This window comes from Alligator mississippiensis, chromosome 5 (genome assembly GCF_030867095.1).
Source record: "Alligator mississippiensis isolate rAllMis1 chromosome 5, rAllMis1, whole genome shotgun sequence".
In the NCBI taxonomy this organism is placed as follows: Eukaryota; Metazoa; Chordata; order Crocodylia; family Alligatoridae; genus Alligator; species Alligator mississippiensis.
Window position 1 is genome coordinate 195278126 of NC_081828.1, and position 18608 is coordinate 195296733.

The following is an 18608-nucleotide window of genomic DNA, read 5'->3' on the forward strand; positions in this document are numbered from 1 at the left end:
GCAAGATTTCACATTGTCCTTTACTTTATGGAATGTTTTTATTCGGTGATAGAGGTAACTGGATAGAGCCTGTTTGTTTAGAGAGCCTCTTGATGTAATTAGCAGCATGGAAGCGACTTCCAGTCGTCAGCATCGTGCTTGTATCATATTAGTGTTCTGACAGACAAAGACATGAATAATAGATGCAAGCTGCGTTGTTTGCTGTTCAGACTTTCCAAGCAAATTATACTTTACTCGAGTCTTACGTAGCTGGGGGCACCTTAATATTTTCAGATACTCTAGAGGTGACACTGTTTTTTTTTTTTTGTCTATTTTTCCCAGTTGCTTTTTTAACACAGCCCTTCAGCAAAGATGCATTTAGCTCCTAGCCCTTGGCTGCCTACAGACATTTGGAAAAAAAAAAATATACATCTATATATCTATATATAGATACAGATATATAGATTTTTTTTTTTTTTTTCAAATGTCTGAAGGCACTTATATATAAGTGAATGGGGTTTCCCAGAAAGGGTAGAGAGTTACTTTGACTCGGCTCTGCAGCATCTGTACAGGTTGGGCGCTTCAGCAGAGCTTTTTGGTAGTTTTATTTAAAAGCCGATTCAATTGGCTGTTAGATAAACCACCAACAAAGCCCCACTAATATGTCCAATTGATACAGACGTTGGGTGAGCTGAGTCCAACTAATGTGTTGCTGCTTCTGGGCATGAGCTGGGCTCGGTGTGGGAGTGTGCAGAGTTTAAAGGAAAGCACCATTTTTGGTTTTTTTGGGCTTTTTTAAGCTGCAAGCAGCCTGTGCGCATACATCTATGCACCATGAAGGCGCAAAAGGACTTTAGCTGTGGGATTGCAGCTGTAACTCAAAGGTATCATAGTACAGTGGACTGGGTAAAGAACAGGAGCCAGGGCTTTGACTGATATCGATATGGACTTGCTCAACCCTGTTTCCACCCAGTTTAAGAATTAGCATCCCCATTTTAAAGATTACCAATGTAAATCACCATAGTGTGGGGAGACTTAATTGGTTTCTGCCATGTAAAGGACTGTATAAATGCTAAGTGTTGTGAACTGGTTGAAAAATAATGAAACTTTTACCACGAAATGGTCAAAACCATTACCAGGCTCCAATTATTATAATTAATGCTTATTATATAATATCATTAGCTATTTGTAATATGGATGTTCACCTTTCAAAAGTTATGCCAGCTTTTTCTTTAAAAGAGAATAAATTATTTTTTTCCAACCTAGGTAAACTTACCCACTACTTGCCTTGATGTTGATTAAAAACAAAGGGTAATTTACGTGCAAATACAACAGAAATGCTGTTTTTGCAAACATTTACTACTAGATGTTATGCCAGGAACAATCGCATTGTATTGGAGAACCCCACAGCAGTAAGCAGTACGCCTGTTCGTATATCAGATCTATTGTGTAAGTGGGTGAGTTGCATAGAACACAAAATATTCAGGAATGTCCCATAACACCAAATAGTGTCATTCATGCTATGTAAATGGAGATAAGATTATTTTGGCTACTTATGCCCTGATATGATGTGGTAGTCTTCACTGACTTTCTTAAGGCTCAATAAAAGTTCATCGTATCCCTGCTTATATAAAGTAACTTTTTTTTAAAAGTCTTCCTTTCTTTAAAGCAACTGCTCATGATGTTAAATCATGGTATTGAAAATACTCCTTTTCATATATTTTAAGGTTATTTTACTACTTTCATAATAAGGCATAACGCTGATTTGCTTTGTGCTCGCCTGGAAATAGGGCAGTGTTTTTGTCTGTAATGGAAGGTTCTGTGTACTGTTTAATGTGTAGGTTGTGGTTAAATAAGGGTTTTCAAAGCCAAGAATCTCAGTGAAGTAATTTTCCTTCTGTAATGGGGATGAGACTTGATTGATTTCTATTTCCTTGTGGTAGGAATAGCCCTTTCCATTAGTTGGGATACAGCTGCCTTCCTTCTTCATTTTATATTGGGTCCTTACAAGCTAAATTTTGCAGGGTTGGGATAGTAATTGATTTCAAAAGAGCATTTGGAAAGTCCTATTTATGGGATGGGCAGAAATAAAGCAGCTCTCCAGATCACAACTAGTAATTCCCTTGCTTCTCTAGGAAGGGGGGGAGTTCTCAAAACATGAGAGGTTTTGATTGATGTGTAATTATTAAGCCTTTTATCCTGTGTAGTCTACCATTAGAACTTCCTGTACACATTGCACAAAGGAATACTAAGAGAGCAGAATAATAAAGAAAAAATCATATTTCCTTCTTCAGTTACTACTGGAAAATGTATTCCTCCTATGGTAATAAAAATGGAACTTTAACAATTCAGAAGTGCTTGCAAAAATGGGAACAGGTCATTTGGCTTTAAAATCAAGAAAATTAAGAAGTTCTGGTAGCTATCCCATCTGTTCATATCTTCCCAGGAAACAAGTTATAAAGAAGTAAAAAAGAAAAGGAAAAGAAAATGTAAGAGGGACTTAGTATCTGATCTTCTAAACTGTGGCACTTGGTCTGTTCAACTTCAGTTCATCTCCAAACATCATTCTTGGAAGCTAAACACAGTATTTGTAGCCAAGAGACCAAGTGATAGTTGATTATAATGAAACCAAATTATACTGGGGCCAAGGGCACTTCTGCTGTGTGAGAGGATAAAGTGTTCTGTTCCTGACTAGAGCCAATAGTGAAGAATTGCCTTTGTGCAGGGTTGGAAAACTGGAGGAAGTGTCTTTGGTATCTCTTTTATACCAAATATCTCTATCCCTGCAGCGAGTGGGAGTTGTTGTGGGAAGAACAGGGAGCAGAGGTGAAAAGGTGCAAGATAACAAACATTTGCTAGACCTGACCTTCCATTGGCATAAATTTCCTTGCACTAAGGCTGGACTAACCAGAAAGAGAGCCATCATTGGCATCTGCCAGACAGCTCCACTGGGGCTTACGACCCTTGAAATTTTCTTACATTTTGGAAAAAGATTGAGGGAGGAAAAGATCAACCTTTGTCTTGCAGGGAATGAGGAATCTACACTGTGATGATTGATGTTTGTGGAGTGAAGGGGATGTTTATACACACAGAGTGGAAAGAAGGTAAAAGGCATGGAATGAATTAGCCATCAGGTCTGTCCTAACCCTGCTAAGCAGGTAATTGTATGCTGGTAGGAACATGGAGCCATTTGAAGGGTGAAGAAAAAAACCAGCAGCAGCAAATCAACAGACAAACAAGGAAAGAGAGGGTAGAGGGTGATGAATAGCCTATTTAAAAACTGGAAGGCTGTAGTTAAGGCAAAAGGTATGTTTGTATAATGTTGTCCCTGACTCATTGCATGTCAGTGCCTACAGTATGATTGTGATCATGCCTGTACTGTCAGCTACCTATGAAATGAAAAGAAATAATAAAAACTTTAAAATTTCTCTCTCACAAGAAATATGTGGCAGATGCTAGTCCTGTCACTTAATGCACTTTAGGAAAGCTTCTGGGTCACTTTGATGTATAAGAAACAGAAATGAATGGGGGAAGTACACCAAAGTGTAGTTAACCAACCAAGGCTTGGAGTCGCTGCTACTTTCATCTTTCAGTTTGGTCCGCATATACAGTTGTTGGTCTGGAGGCAACCAAATGCAGTGGTATTGTCATTGTAGAACAGAGTGCTGCAGACTGGCTAAGGGAGACTATTAATAACAATTAAAATTGAGTATATTTAATCAGCTGTAACAAGTGTTTATCTAACAGTTAAAGATAGAGGGGGAAAACCCTTCAAGTACTTCAACTACTGTAGGTCTGACTGCAACCCTTACCAAAACAGTGGGTAGTATTGTGATATTGGGTAGTACTCGTACAGTAGTCAGGTGTGTAACTGCTCAGCATAAGTAACAGCTGCAGGATTAGGTTCACTCATTTTAGGAGGGGGAGAGCCAATGCCTGTAATCTTAAGGCTTGCCTACACAAGGAAGTTAATGATCAGTATGCTAGTCTGCTCTAACTCGCTATATGAACAGTTTTATAATTAACTCAGTGCAAGGTAGCTTTAGTGGAGTAATTTACCACCCGGTAACTTCCCCATGGTGACAAGTCCTTACTGAAATAGCCAAATGAATAAATAGCTTTAATTAGACACCATAATGGAGAATACCTTTAAGTGTACAGGTATATATGTTTCTTTCTGTTCATGTACTTAGTGCATTAATGATGATGCACATAGATATCCTCCTCTACTTTTGATTATAATGGAGAAAAAAGAAAAAATTCAGACATATAATATTTCTGTTACATTTTATGTTTTTGCAGTGAGAGAAAAACGCAAGAGTCTCTATATAAACCACGTAAGTGAAAATATCTCCCTGTGGTGTATTTTTGTTGTTGTCTATATTACACGGTGTTAAGAATCATTGCGAATAAGTCCCTTATCAGTTATGACACCTGAGGGTTGATTGTCTGCATTAGGATCTAAAAGCATGGGTCTCTGTTTCTTGATAGGAGTCCATTAGCTTGATGGAAACCTGTACACGGTGTATAACTAGCAGGGTTGAAGAGCCATACCATTTTAGCATGATTTCCAAAATTATTTCAGAAACTGATATTACTGATAAATTCAGAACATAAGAATGTGTTTTCCATGTGTAATTTGCTTAATGTGGAGAGCATACAGAGAAACAGTTATTTATGCAAAAAGCTGAAAGATCCTGACTGATGCATAGCATACATATATAAAGTTAGGTAAAAGTAGAAGGCATTAGATGTGTTTATGTATCTTTCACAATTCTTTAGTTCATTTACTTTGAAATAACTGTATCCTCATAGTTGAGGTCAAGAGCAAAACTCCAGAGACCTTTACTAGATATGGGATTTTTCTCTACTTAGTTGCTTGTTTTTGCCAACCCCAGGTGCTCAAAAATCATGAATTGGGTCCCAACATCATAAGGTTTTAAAACCTTTTTTTGTATTTACCTTCTGGTTTGAAGTGAACTTGGGCCACATTTTTCATCTTTTCTCTGGCTAGAAGGCTAGAAATTAATGAAAGGAAGAGAAAGCAAGCTGAGGTACTCATAGTTTTAAGAACTGAGGCTTTGAGGAGACGCAATATCGTACAGCTTGGGATAGAATGATGACAGTTGTTAATAATGGTGAACAAATGTTTCTTTTTCTAAAATATGCCATGTCCCATTGTTTAGGTGCATGACAGAACAGTTTGCATTGACATTGTAATCTTTATAAAATGATTTGCAAAGTTAAAGTATTAGATTGTTGAATATTTGCCAACCTGTGTTGAATAGCTGGTACTGACTGCATTAACACAAAACTTTTGTTGCTGAGGGCCGCAGTGTCCAGATTCAGTACACTTGTCCCTGATGATGTTGTGATAATCCATCATATGCCTTGGGGTAACCACTGCAATGGCCTGTTTCTGCCCAGAGTAGCATAAATGGGCTATGGGAGAATTCCCTTTGCAAAGGGAGTGAGGAGGACCATTGCAGACTCTCTTTGTAGTCCTCTATTGCAAGCTGTGATGTAAGGCATTTGAGGGGCAAGGCTGAGGCCAAAAGGGGCATTTCGAGGCCTGGGTGGTATGTAGTGCTGTCCAGGTTCTTGGCAGTGCTGATGCCTGATCATCCAGGTAGTCCTGATGGGAACCACTTTGGCTTATGGAGCAGCCCTGAAAGGAATGTATACAATTGGCTTAAAGCCAAAGCAATCCTCTCTTCTCATGGTCTATGAGTCACTTTGTCTCATAGGGAAGTGGCACAAAATCTCACTGACTGTTGTGACTTTATAGCTAAAACAGAGCGTTGTTGAAGCTTTGGTTCCTTCCCCAACCCCACAAATTTGTCTGGATCTAATGAGCATGTACGTTTATTTTAATGCTTTTTCTTCGTTTCTTGTTAACTATTTTACATGTCAAAGAAAAAGAAAAATACATTTTAATATCGCGTTTTCCAAAGCATAGGTGCCAACTTAGGTTTTTACTGGTGGGTGCTTGCAGATGTAAAAAAAACCAAAAAAAATTCTGGAGCTTTGCTTTAAACTCCTGTTCTGAGCCCTACATATGCCCAGAAGAGGCAGTGTGTTACTTCAACCTGGCTCTGCAGCATCTGTATAGATGGGGTGCTTTAGTGTGGGGCCTTTTGGCACTTTTTTACCTAATAGCTGATTTGAATCGTCTTTAGCTAAAAGCACCACTATAAAGCACCCTATCTTTATAGATGCTGCACAACCAGGTTAAAGTAATGTGCTGCTGCTTCTGGTAAAGCTTTTTTTTTTTTTTTTAATGTCTGAGCACCTGCTAATTTTTTTCAGTGATTGCTTAGGCATTGACTTTGTGGGTGCTCTGGGGCTTCAGTTTCAAGGGACTTAACTGATCTGATTGCATGTTCTAGTATTGTTTTATAATAGAATTATGATTATTGTGAATGTTGAACCATCCCCTCAATATGGAACTATGCAGCAAGGTTGAAAGAGAAAATCATATTAACTAATGCAAATGGTCTTACTTCCATTCTTATTGAGTGTATTAACATTGGAAATAGTTATTACAATGTGATCTTTTTCAGGTTAGATATAATTAAATTAGTTTAAAAAATTCAAGTTTGATATAACCTCTTAACTCCAAACATGTAAGTTGCTTGTGTAAGAGATCACTATTTCTAGCTGTTTCTAAAGTACTGGACATTTAGGTAGTCATGCAGTTGGGGTCTGAGGAATTTTATGCCCCAACCCCAAAATTGCATGATCTCTCATGCCAGACATGCATGGCAAATCATGTGACTTGGGGGGTAAAATTCCCTAGCCCTGAGTTGTGCAGCTGTTGGCTCCCCTGTACCAATCCTGATACGGTGATTATTGTGATCAGACAGAGGACAGCCCCAGGATCTAGAACATAGCTGCCCTATGGCTAATCTTTGGGACTGGGGAAGGAGCAGTCTTAGGCCCTGTAATAAGACTCAGGACTGCCTCCTGCCCAGTCCATAGGGCAGGACTCCTTGTAACCCAAAAGGTTTGTTGCATTGCTCTGTAATTCCCTCGGGAGTCTGAAGGGCAAGGCTCGAAACCTGCTAGGTTGTGTAGAGTCTTGGGGCTCCCCACCCAGTTCTGGACCCTGGACTGCCCTGTCTGGTTGCAGATAATCAGCTGATTGTTGGCATCTGGATGGGGCAGCCCTGGTCTGGGACACGTGGCACACATGGTTTATCATGCCATACAAACCAGCCACAAAATGTTATATACTTTGGGCGTGTGTACACGTTGCTGTACGGTGCCATTGCTATGGTGCCGTGCTTTAGTACTTCCTTTTGGAAAGTACCAAAGCAAGGCGCAGTATGGGTGGTTACTGCACCGTGTACATGGCGCATGGATAGATTTTGCCACTATGTCACCATAACGGCGTGCTATACCTGGGGAGCACACAGCCATGGTGACATAGATGGCGATTTAGGGGTATGGGAAGGGAGCCATATTTGATTGGTATTCGGCCCGACTCAGGGGACAGGGATTTGGTTTGTTGATTCGGGTCACTGTCCTGATTCGATTCGGCCTAATCTGAACCTGAAGATTTGATTCTGACTTGGAGAATCAGTGACTCGGCCATAGACACAGCTTTAAGTGTTTTTTCTACATACTTCAAGTTACCAGATGTGGCTCATGAACACTGAGATGGTGGGACAGATAGAGCATCCTGCAGCAGCATGGGGGGGCCCCCTGCATGCTCAGCAGCAGACCCGGGAGTGGACTGGAAGTACTTCTGGTCCACTTCTAGGTCTGCCACCGAGCATGTGGGGGACCCCCCTGCGCCTCCCTGGCTTGGTGATCAGCTGTGGGGGGCCCCTGGGTGCCCCCTAGACCCAGGAGGCACCAGTTGCTGAGCCAGAGGGTGGGAGGAGGGGTCCTCCATGTGCTCCATGGTGGACCGGAAGTTCTTCTGACCCACTTCTGGGTCTGCTGGGGAGCATGTGGGGGGCTCCCCTGCACACCCCCCCTCCCCTGGCTCAGTGATTGGCCACAGGGGGACCCTGGGTGCCCCTCCCCCCAGACCCAGGAGGCACCAGTCAGTGAGCTGAGGGGGGGGCGGGGCAGCACACTCCCTGGCTGACCTGGAATTGGACCAGACTTCTGGGTCTGCCGCTGAGCATGCTGGGGACCCACCTATGCTCCCATGGGATGCTCCATCTACTCCAGCATTCACGAGCTGCCTGGTACCTTGAGGTATGTAGAAAAAACAAAGCTGTGTCTCTTCAAATCAATTCAGAGGGTTCTGAATGGATTTGGAGAAATTAAAGGGTCTCTGATTTGATTCGGATTCAGAGATTCAGCCACTGAATCGGGCTGAAGCGAATCAGCGACTGGAGCTTTGCACAGCCCTACTGGCAATCACGTGTAGACACATGTGATTGCTATGTTGCCATAGCATGTCACTACATTGTTGTAGGGTACCATGTAGACCTGCCCTCCATATGGAACATCTTTGTACCCAGTTAGCCATTTTATGGCACTATTGACTTAATTTGTATCATGTTGCATAATTATGGGTGTTATTAACAGGTGCCATCTTGCTATAAATATAATGTCTGTTGGGGCCCTATATGACACAACACTATTTACAAGTCAGCGGCATCGTGTATTTACAGCAGGTCGGCACAGCAATAACTTGCACAATTACATAAGCACATAAGAGATGCCATGCTGGATCAGACTGGAAATCTAGCGCAACTTTTTGTATCTCACAGTGGCACAGGTGGTAGTATTTTATAGGGCCTCTTCAGACTGATCTATCCTGTGCTCCTCTTTCCCTATAGCTTCTGGTATTTAGGGGCCTAAACAATCCTAATTAGGAGCTTGGACCTGTCTCTATAATGTTTAATAATTAATGGACCTGTATGAATTTGTCTAATGCTCTTTTGAACCTGATTAAATTTAGCCTCTACAGCTTCTTGTGGCAATGAGTTCAAAATGCTAATTACATTCTCCCTGAAAAAGACCTTTCTTCTGCTAGTTTAAAACCTTCTTCCTAATAAATTCCTTGTATATCCCTTATTTTTGGTTTTGTGAGAGATTGTAAATAGTAAATCCTTATTTATTTTCTCCATACAATTATTTTATAGACCTCTACCAAGCCTGTTTCAGTCATCTTTTGTTTACCTGTTCAGTCTTTTTATACAGAAGCCTTTTCATGCCCTGGATCATCCTTGTGTGTACCTCCTCTAGATATATTTACCATCTCCTTTTGTTGGTGTGGAGACCAGAACTGCACACAGCATTGAAGGGATGGGCATAGACAGTTTGATACAGTGGCATTGTGATATTTTCTGTTTTCATGTAGTAATTTCTAGCATTCTGTTTTTGTCTTTTTTTTTTTTTTACAGCTACTGAGCACTGAGATGATGTTTTCAGATAACTATATACAATAACACCAAGCTCTTCTTTACATTAGCTGTTAGCACTCAGAAAGCCCATCATTGTGGGGGAAAAAAAAAGAGTATTCAACTAAAGTGACACTTTGCGCCCATGTTTACTAATGGTTCTTTTAGACCATACGTCCTTCAGAAGGAGTAATTCAGCCCAGTAATTTACGTACTGCTCTGTGGTCACTTGCCAGATTTCACTTTGACCAAGAGGTAAAGTAGAGGATAAAAGTTATGTAGTGAAATTTAAGCAATACCTCTACTGCAGATTTTAAATAGCAATGTTTTTGGTTAATTGCATCTCATAAGTTCTTACTCTCCTTGAGGTATTCTAATATCCATCTTCCAACTGTGTTTTCCAAATCCCTGGTAAGTCTGAAATTGTAAGTCTGAAGTGATTTCCTGACAACTATTCTGAAAAAAACCCTTATTTTTCCTCCTCTGATTATGCACATGGACTGATAACCAGCCTTTAGCTAAGATTTATGTCATTAAAAACATGAAGACCATGCAGCCCACGTTTTCAAAAGCAGCCTCTGTTTGGGGGTTTTGCTGTTTCTGTAATTGAAATGTTTGAAGTTTGGGACTTGATTTCCCCCTTCCTCCCTGTGCCCCTCTCTCCTCCCCCCCCCCCCCCCCCCATGGTGCTGAGTAACCATAGCCACACACCCCCCCCCCCCACCCCCCCCCCCCAGCACCTCTAAGCATTTAGGTTTTATATTTGCAAAACTGGGCACTCCAGTTTGGAAGTCGCTTTTGAAAAAGGTACCCTAAATACAACTGATTGCTGTGCCTCAGAATTTAAGGCCAGAAAGGCCTTGTAATGATCTAGTAATGATCATTGTAATGATCTAGTTCATGCTATTTTCTTTGCAGTGAGTAGAGGTAAATAAGTTAAGGATACAACAGCTGTTTGTGGTAAGTCAGACAGCATTTAATATAACAGATGTTTTGTTATGTTGTACTTGTTACTTCATTTCTTTGGCATCATTCTCATCTCTCCAGATGTGTTAAGAAACATATTCCTAGGAGGAGCTGCTGTTATACATCATAGCAAGCAACTAATCTTCTTTACTGACATGTTATGTCCAGTTCCCACATCTGCTCTAGGCCATGCTTTCTATATGGCTGGTTTGTCGTCTTTCTATAAAGGCTGTGTGCCATAATGCAGACTCCACTCTTTTACAGTTTTTACACAAGGCCATTGTTTCTTTTTAAAATTTCTGCATATACTGGCTTTTCTCTTATGAGAAAAAACTGGGAAGGTCAACAGATAAATATGTTTTTGTTCTTTATGTGGGTATTAGAGTGGCGTGATCGAGCACACAGAGTTGAACAACTTGTAAGGGTTCAGGTATGTTGAGAAGGCTAGTCAGCAAGAGAAATCTAGAGAAATGTTGCTTACCTCAGTTTTTTCAGTTCTTTATAATAAAAGATTGGTTTAGAAATCTGCACAAAATGTGTTTTTTATCTTAGTACTGCATAGGTACTTGAATCTCTTTTGCTGTCATATCTTGTGGTCTTTGGCAGTTTCCTGAATTAATTTTCTTGCACTTAGAAAAATAGTTACCAAATTGTCAATTTTGTTGCTTGTATTCCAGTTTGCTGTTATCTTTCCACTTGAAATATGTCTCGTCAGCATGGCTACGTTTGTTTTTTCCTATTTCCAAGTGTTCTCTGTCTTTTAAAGTATTTTCATTGGGTGACTGGATTCCTTTTTCCTATAGAACAGTTATAAGTTTAGAATTGCTTTAGTTTACTGAGCTTTGTCTGGTGCAAGTACAGGTACTCCTCACTTAACGACTTACCTGTTTAACGACCGTGCAGACTTACGACCAGCTCTCCGAGCAGTCAGTATTGTGTGTTCAGCACGGCGGGGTGGACAGCTCCCGCGCTCGTGGCCCGGGTGGGGCGGGGTGCACGGAGCGGGCTTTCCTCGCCGGGGCTGGGGCAGCTCCGCCAGCTCCCACCTGCCTACAGGTGCGAGGGCAGAGGTCCTGGAGCGGCCCCGGGGCCGGGAGCGCTGGGGCTGCAGGGCCGGGATGCGTGCACGCCCGCCTGCTGGAAGGCGCCGGCCCGGAGCGCGAGGGCAGGACGGGCTCTTGCTCTGCCAATGCCGTTAGGACCCACCCGCCCCAGCCCGGGGCCTCGCGGGGGCCAGGGCAGCAGCAGTGCCGGGCGCCCTGCTCCAGAGGAGGCAGCCCCCTCCCCGGCCGTGCCAGTGCGGCCACGGGGTAAAATGCCTTCGTGCCCCAACTATGGCATGGGTCTGACCCCGAGCCAGAGCCTCCAGCCGGGCCGCTCCCCGCTGGATCACTGGCACAGCCCAGCCCAGCCAGTACCCAGTGCCCCTGCGGGAGGCTTGACACCCCCAGCCCAGGTCACAGCAGCCGGGGGAGCAATGCCCTCGGCCCCACGCGACAACAGCCGGCAGGGCGCAGAGCAGCCCTGCGCGCGGGTCTGGAGGGTGGGTTTAAGGGTGGTGGTTAGTCCTGCCTGCCGGGGCCGAGCTTCCCTCCTGCTCTCTGGTGCCAGCTCCTTCTCTCTCTCAGCATCCTCTTCCCACCAGCCCTGGCTTCAGGGGAGCACTTTGCTGCTCAGAGCCGGACCGTTTCCACAATATGTACGAAACGTATTGTGGAAATGGCAGTGCGGTGTCTCAGGCCAAGGCACGCAGTATCAAGGGGCGGCTCCTCGCTTATCGACCAATTCGCTTAACCTAGTCGCAGGAACGGAACTCGGTCGTTAAGTGAGGAGTGCCTGTAGTTACTGTGTTACACTGTGAATAGCTGAGCCTGAAAGATTCAGTGGTTCTTTTGAATAAAATAAATGATTGCTCCAGTGTAGTTAGTCTATTGAAAATTGTTTTTAGGGTGGTGTTGAGTCCCACAGACTGCTCTACTGCTCACTGAAAGGTAGAGTTTAGAAGAAAGCAGCTATGAAAGAGAGCTGCTCCAAGTCACATTTTATCAGGTGTTCAATTTCTTCATGTGAATCCAAATTCCATTTTCCTTGCATAGTTAATTGGCAGTTTGGCGTTCACAGGGTGGAAAAGATGAAGACTGAGAAAGCTTGTTTTCTCTTTACTGCAGAAGAGATTGCATCAGTATCTCAGTCTTCAGGAAAAAAGCAAATGGGAAGAACTGTTTTGTTTTGTTTTCCTTTTTTTCTCTTTTCAGGAGCTGAATTTTGTGGGAGAGAACTTTCCTTTTTTCTGCCAAGCTTAAATTAGGATTGTTTTCCCGTTTTGGAGGTCATGAAACTTGTCTCTTTGGTAACAAATTTTTAGCATCCAATCTTAGGAGCAGCATCATCCTCAAAAATAAACTGCCTTTCTCATAAGGGAATCTTCCTGAAGGAGAAGCTGTCCTCAGTGGAAGGCATTCAGACCCTTCTCTTGGCACACCCTTTGAAATGTATAGTTTTGATCAGTTTTGTGCTTTATAATGGGGTCTAGTAATGATCTTGAAGCGTACAGAATCTCTGAAATTGTTTTAAATTCTCAGCAGGCTTATTTAACGTCTCTGCCTTTCCAAGGCAGATGTTTTAAGCTCTATTTACACTTACAGTGTGAGCATCTTTGGCTATAAAAACATCTTTGGATAGTCTGAATCTTTTCAGGTGCCCAAGCCAATATTTCATCTCTTCTTATTTTGTGCTCTGGCTGCCACACTTCATTCTGGAAATGGCTGCTTTCCAGTGTGCTGATCCTGGAATCTGATCCACAAAGACAGTCTTGCATTCCAGCTGAATTTGTCTGATTTGTAAAGGTACTGCTGCACGTATCAGATTGCAGGGTCTGTTGTGGTGGGGCTAGTTGTGTGCTTAAATACTTTGGAGCTTTGGCTTTGTAGTTTATGTAGCAGTTTGATTCTTTGGGAAGAAAGCCTTGATATAAATACAAAATGTTACTGCCGTTAACGATCAGAAATGCCCAAAGCTAGTTATTATGGAGATTCATAATTGCAGTCCAGATAGTTTATAGGAACAAAGCATTCTATTTCAGCTAATAGTCATTAGTCAGAGGGAGGAACAAAATGGTTTAGAGGGACATGGAGAAGCCCAAACATACTTATTGGTGACCAAGACTCTGGTTGCACTTCTGGGCCTGCTCCCAGGTGTGAGCCCCGCTTCTGCAAATGAATATACATCAGGTTCATGATGCCCTACTTTGGAAACTGCTGCTCTAGAGACTGTTCTTTTCTTTCCTAATTGCTGTGCCAATCTGGAGACTGAACATCACTTTGATATGAAATGCAAAACTTTGGAATGTGTGTGCCAGTGTTAAAATGTAGCAGACAATTTTGTTTGACTCAGTTTTTCATAGTGGTAGGTAGCAGGAGAGAAAATCTTTAAAGAAATCACTGTACATTAATTGTTGGGCTGGGAATACAGCAATGCCCTGGTGCTGCAGCAAACCATAACCAGTTGCATGCTATGTAACCTGATGTCTGCAAAGTGCTCTTCATGGACTTAAACACGCTTGTAAACTTGGGTTTGTCATCAACAGTTAAATGAAGCCCTGCATACATTACAGAAACAAATTTATCAACCGTTGTTAATTAAGTTTTGCATTCTGACATGTAGTCTGTTTCAATGGAGCCAATTTACGCTTATAAAGTTGACACAGAATTTTTTTGAACCCAAGTAGAAACCTAGCCTAGGGTGCAGCTTTTGAACCTGGTTTCAGGTGTATCAGCTAAATCAACTATGGATGGAGTTGAACCATGTAATAAGGTAGTTCTGTGCAATAAAGTTTAATTAATGTTGGTTAAACTGGATTGTGTTCTGCATTGTAGATGTAAAACTTAAGACAGGTGAGTTTCTTCACTTAAGAATGAATCAGTCTCTTGCTTCTATTGTGGGGGTTTAAGACCGTTACAGACGTACTGCTTTGAGGAGGAGGTTGGACTAGATGACCAAGCCTAATTTTCTAGGATTCTGTGATCTAGCCCAGGGGTGGACAAAATGGCAGAATTGGCTGGCTGCCAGACTCCATTTCCCAGCAGCCCATGTGGCTGGGGCCAGTTTCTGTGGAGACCCCAGCAGCTGTGCTGTGATAGCACGGAGCCAGGGTTTCTGTGGAGCCCGGCCCCAGCAGTACTGGCAGGGTGCGCGGCTGGGCTGCAATCTTGCAGTGGTGACTGTGGTTTGGAGCTGGGGAAGACCGTGATCTGCAGCCTGCATGTCCGGGCAGAAATGCACAGGCAGCAGATCGCAGTTCTGCCTTCGTTCCAGACCACACTTGTAGCACTGCAAGTAGCGGAGGCAGAGCTGCGACCTGCTGCCTGCACGCCCCTGCCCGGAGCATGCAGGCTGCGGATAATGACTCTGCCCCGGCTCCAGACCACGCTGTCACCGCTGCAAGATCCCAACCTGGCCCTGGAACAGCTCCCTACCCTGCTGGTGCTGCTGGGGCTGGTCTCCATGGAAACCTTGGCCCTGTGCTATCCCAGCATGGCTGCTGCTTGGGGCCAGTTTCCATGGAGACCCCACCACCTGGGCAGGGCCTGCTGGGAAATAAAGTCCACTGCCAGTTGGATCCGGTCCATGGGCCGGACTTTGCCTGCCCCGATCTAGCTGTTCCTTGAAGGTAATTATTTTGCAGTCACATCCTGCACGATGGAAATAAATGCAGAGTTCTGCAGAATGATACAAAGCACAGATTTGCACAGGCTGCGTGACTTTGGCAAATTTCCTTCATTGACCTGTAAACTGTTGCCTCAGTGAGAACAACCAGTTGCCTAAAGCAATTGAAGGTCCTCAAGGTGAGCTGTGCTCTGTGCTGTATGAGTCAGAAACACTCCTGATTCTTGCCTGCAGCTGTAAATTAGCTCCATAAACAACTTTACGTGCTAGCTTTGCCTACTTGCTTTTGAATGTCACTAGCCTTTACTGCCTTGGGGCAAATGACAGATAAATAATTTGTAGCATCTTCCCTTAAAAAATAAAATATCATGAATCCAATTTTAACTTTTTTGAGGTATTTTGGATATGGGGCCAAGTAGAAATCATTCTTTTTCACAGGTTTTCATGAAGCAGGTTTTTAGTTTGTCGTGCCTTTTTGCACAGCAAGAACAAATGCTGCAGAACTCATGTGATTTCTGTTTTTATTCAGTGACTTGGACTTACAGCTGTTGTTTTTGATCAGACACATACTATTTAAGATTCAAGCAGTTCATGCATTTCAGACATCTTAAAATCAAAATAAAACTAGCAAAAATTGGAAGTTATAAAAGTTGCTGGAGGATGCTGGATGCCAAGTTGAGATGTAATGTTTCCTTAGAGTTAGAAATTGGCTGTGGCAAAACAGCTGATTTTAACAGCTCAAAATGTCCCTGCCTGAAATGAAGGCACTGAAATCTTGGTATCTCAGAGCTTATTATATAAAATGTGCAGAGGCTGAAGCAGATGGAACAAATGTCTTCCCTTTGTATGCCTTTTTCTTACAACTTCACTTAAATATGTTCTATTTTATTTTCTGCAACCTGTGTTGTCTGCTACCTCCCACCATGTTAAGGTTGGTAACGTGTGGATGATCATGACTTTATATGGACGACAGAGCAGAAATCCCCTTCACCCAACAAAATCTGTATAGATTGCTCAGAAGCACAATCCAGAAATTGTTAAATAGGCCTTAACAACGGCTAAGAGACTGACTGATCCAGGCTCCCTTGACCGACTGTGACATTAACAGAATATAAGGCTGTTTGGACACTGAATTCTTTTTTGGTATAGGACCTGGGTCTCAGTCTCTGAAAATCCCTGGTGCTTTTTTGTAGCGAGACTAGCCTTTGGATATGTAAGGTAACCTAGTAGCCATTAATCCTATTTAGTCATCTCCTTTCCCCTTCCTGAGAGTCAAGTTCTTAGTTTTAGAGTAGTCTTTGGAATCTCTTGTCCTCCGTGAAGCAGGTCAGTTCTTTTGCAGCTTGCTGTCCAGTGCTTCGCAGTGCTCCCCGCAAGGATCAGCTGTGTTCCTGGACTGTTGGAGATCAGGTCTTCTCCTGCAGTTCTGTAAATCAACAAGAATAACACCTTACTACAGTGGAACCTGGGTCATTCATGTCCAGGCAGTTCATAACCTGCTGAGTTCACAGTGGGTTGCTGAATTAGACAAGCTGCTTACCTGTTTGCTGTCGCTTATATTTCATCTGGAGCTCATCAGTGGTCCCCTACAACTGATTTGTAATAAAAAACCAATAGAAATGGTGTGAGCACCTCAGTGGTTATATATGACCCCTGGGTACTATGCAAACCCTCATCTTCAGAAGGGACTGGGAACTGGACCATGCAAAGTATCCAGATTCTGCTGTGTGATGTCTGGAAAAACTTGTCAGCCTGGTGCTAGGAGTATGGAATTGAAAGGGGCCTTCTGGGCTATCAAGGCTAGTCCTTCCCTCCCTTTCTCCCCTCAACTTTTTAAAGGCACATGGGGAATCAGAATCTTATTTTCTCACATTCAGGATGCACTGGGGAGCAGACCTTTACAGTGAACAGGCTGTACAGTTCTTGAGGATCCTTTTGAGTCTTGCAGTATTTACAGCTCCCTGGGATCACTCTTTCCTGTGTTGTCCTTTCAGTGACACAGCTGTCACTTTAGCACAGGGCTGTAGAGCTCTCTGCCCAGTTCGGCTATATTTCTTTCCTCATATTTCTTAATGCATTTTAAGACTATACCCAAAGCCAAGTCTACATTTTATAGTTTATTAATTCCACTTATTGACTTGACTTTCCAAGATATAACTCTTTTAAAGAACAACTTTGCAAACCCCATGTTGCCTCAAAGAGACCTTAAAATTTACATCCACAAAATGCCAGAACTACTGGTGTTTACCAAGTCGATCTTCATGCTTTTTAGTGTTGAAAAGGGAAATATTTTTCAAAGTTACTTGGCTGACTAACTCCCATTAGTTGACCAAAATGTTTAGTGTATATTTGTCGGTCTAGACCTTTACACTGGTTTCAGCTGTCTTGTATCCAACCCTGTAGCTACGTAGATCGAACTTCATGGTTTTTATTGCCAAAGGACATCCATGTCATTTGAGGGAGACACCTGTTTCTTCTGGCAGGGTAAGGTTCTCCTGGATTGAGAGGCAGTCTCACTTTAGAAAGCCACCTGACAGTCTGTTGCCAGTACTATATAATGTGTGAAGTGTCTTCTCGGAGACTCACTGCAACTATACAGTTTGTTTTTCCAGAATTTAGGACTCATTTGGCACTAAGAATTCAGAAGAATGGGTGTTTAGTTTTAATATTTCCTTCTCCTTCTGAAGAAAGTATGTTTGTCATATCCTACACCTGAGAAGATTCATCAAGTGCATACATTTTTTTCAGGATAATAATGCATGCTTCAGTCACACCAGTCCCCAGGCTTAAGACTAATTGGTGGCTGTTTAACTTGTAGGAATTATATTGCCGTATGGCTGTTTAACTGGCTCAGTAGAAATACCTCAGATTTACAGTAGGGCCCAACAGTTATCAGGACAGCTTGCTCCTAGGCATGATTGCTGAGGCACTAGGAGGCAGTTTCACTTCAACTGGCTGTCTGCTGGCCTGCTTACCATCTGTTGCATGAGTCTCTCTGATGTCTTACAGGTTCACCTTGTCACTGTGCATTTACCTGCATTAGAGTCTTAACTCCGATGTAGGATCTCGGTGTTTAACCTAGTAATGCTCATTAAATTTCTATTCAAGAATCTTGAATAGTTTGATACATCACCTTACCTTTCCAGTGGTATTTCTCGCTTTCGCTTCGGTCTTCACTTGCTATGCCTTTCTACCCATCCTTTCATAGTCAGCTTGGTTCTGAGGTTGGATTGTGAATTTGTTCTTCAGAGGTACTAGAATTTCAGTCAATTAACCTATTGGACTTCTTCCTGAAAGTACACTTACTGCCAGGATAGCATGACTTACTGGTTCCTGGAGTCTTCAGCAGCGCATGCTTTGATTTGTGAGGGAACGTCATGCTTAGTACGTCTGTGCAAAACAGCACCATTTTGTTTTGACTTCTGCTTTGCCATTTCGATGGGACAGTGTTTCGTTTCATTTCGTTTTGAAACTGATGTTCTGTTTTGTTTCGTCAGATCTGTTTTGCTGTTTCGATGCTGTTTTAACGTTTCGCCCATAGGGGAATCATGAAACTGCCTATAACTTTGTCATTTCTTGCCTGAGTGAAAACAGCAGGGAGGGTAGCGCCTGCTGAGGCCACAAAGCCTGTCA

At 42.7% G+C, this 18608-nt stretch overlaps 1 protein-coding gene across 5 annotated transcripts in view; it reads left to right on the plus strand.

Annotated features, from left to right (window-relative positions):
- The window catches only part of CCNY (cyclin Y), a 188338-nt gene that overhangs the window by 115337 nt on the left and 54393 nt on the right, over positions 1 to 18608 (plus strand). For 4 of the 5 annotated variants that reach the window (XM_014609089.3, XM_059729160.1, XM_059729161.1 and 1 more), the window contains exon 3: positions 4282 to 4316. The exons of the other annotated variant lie outside the window; for it this stretch is intronic. In XM_014609089.3, coding sequence (XP_014464575.1) covers positions 4282 to 4316 — 35 coding nt within the window. The remainder of the gene's footprint in view (positions 1 to 4281; positions 4317 to 18608) is intronic. 5 annotated transcript variants of the gene reach the window in all.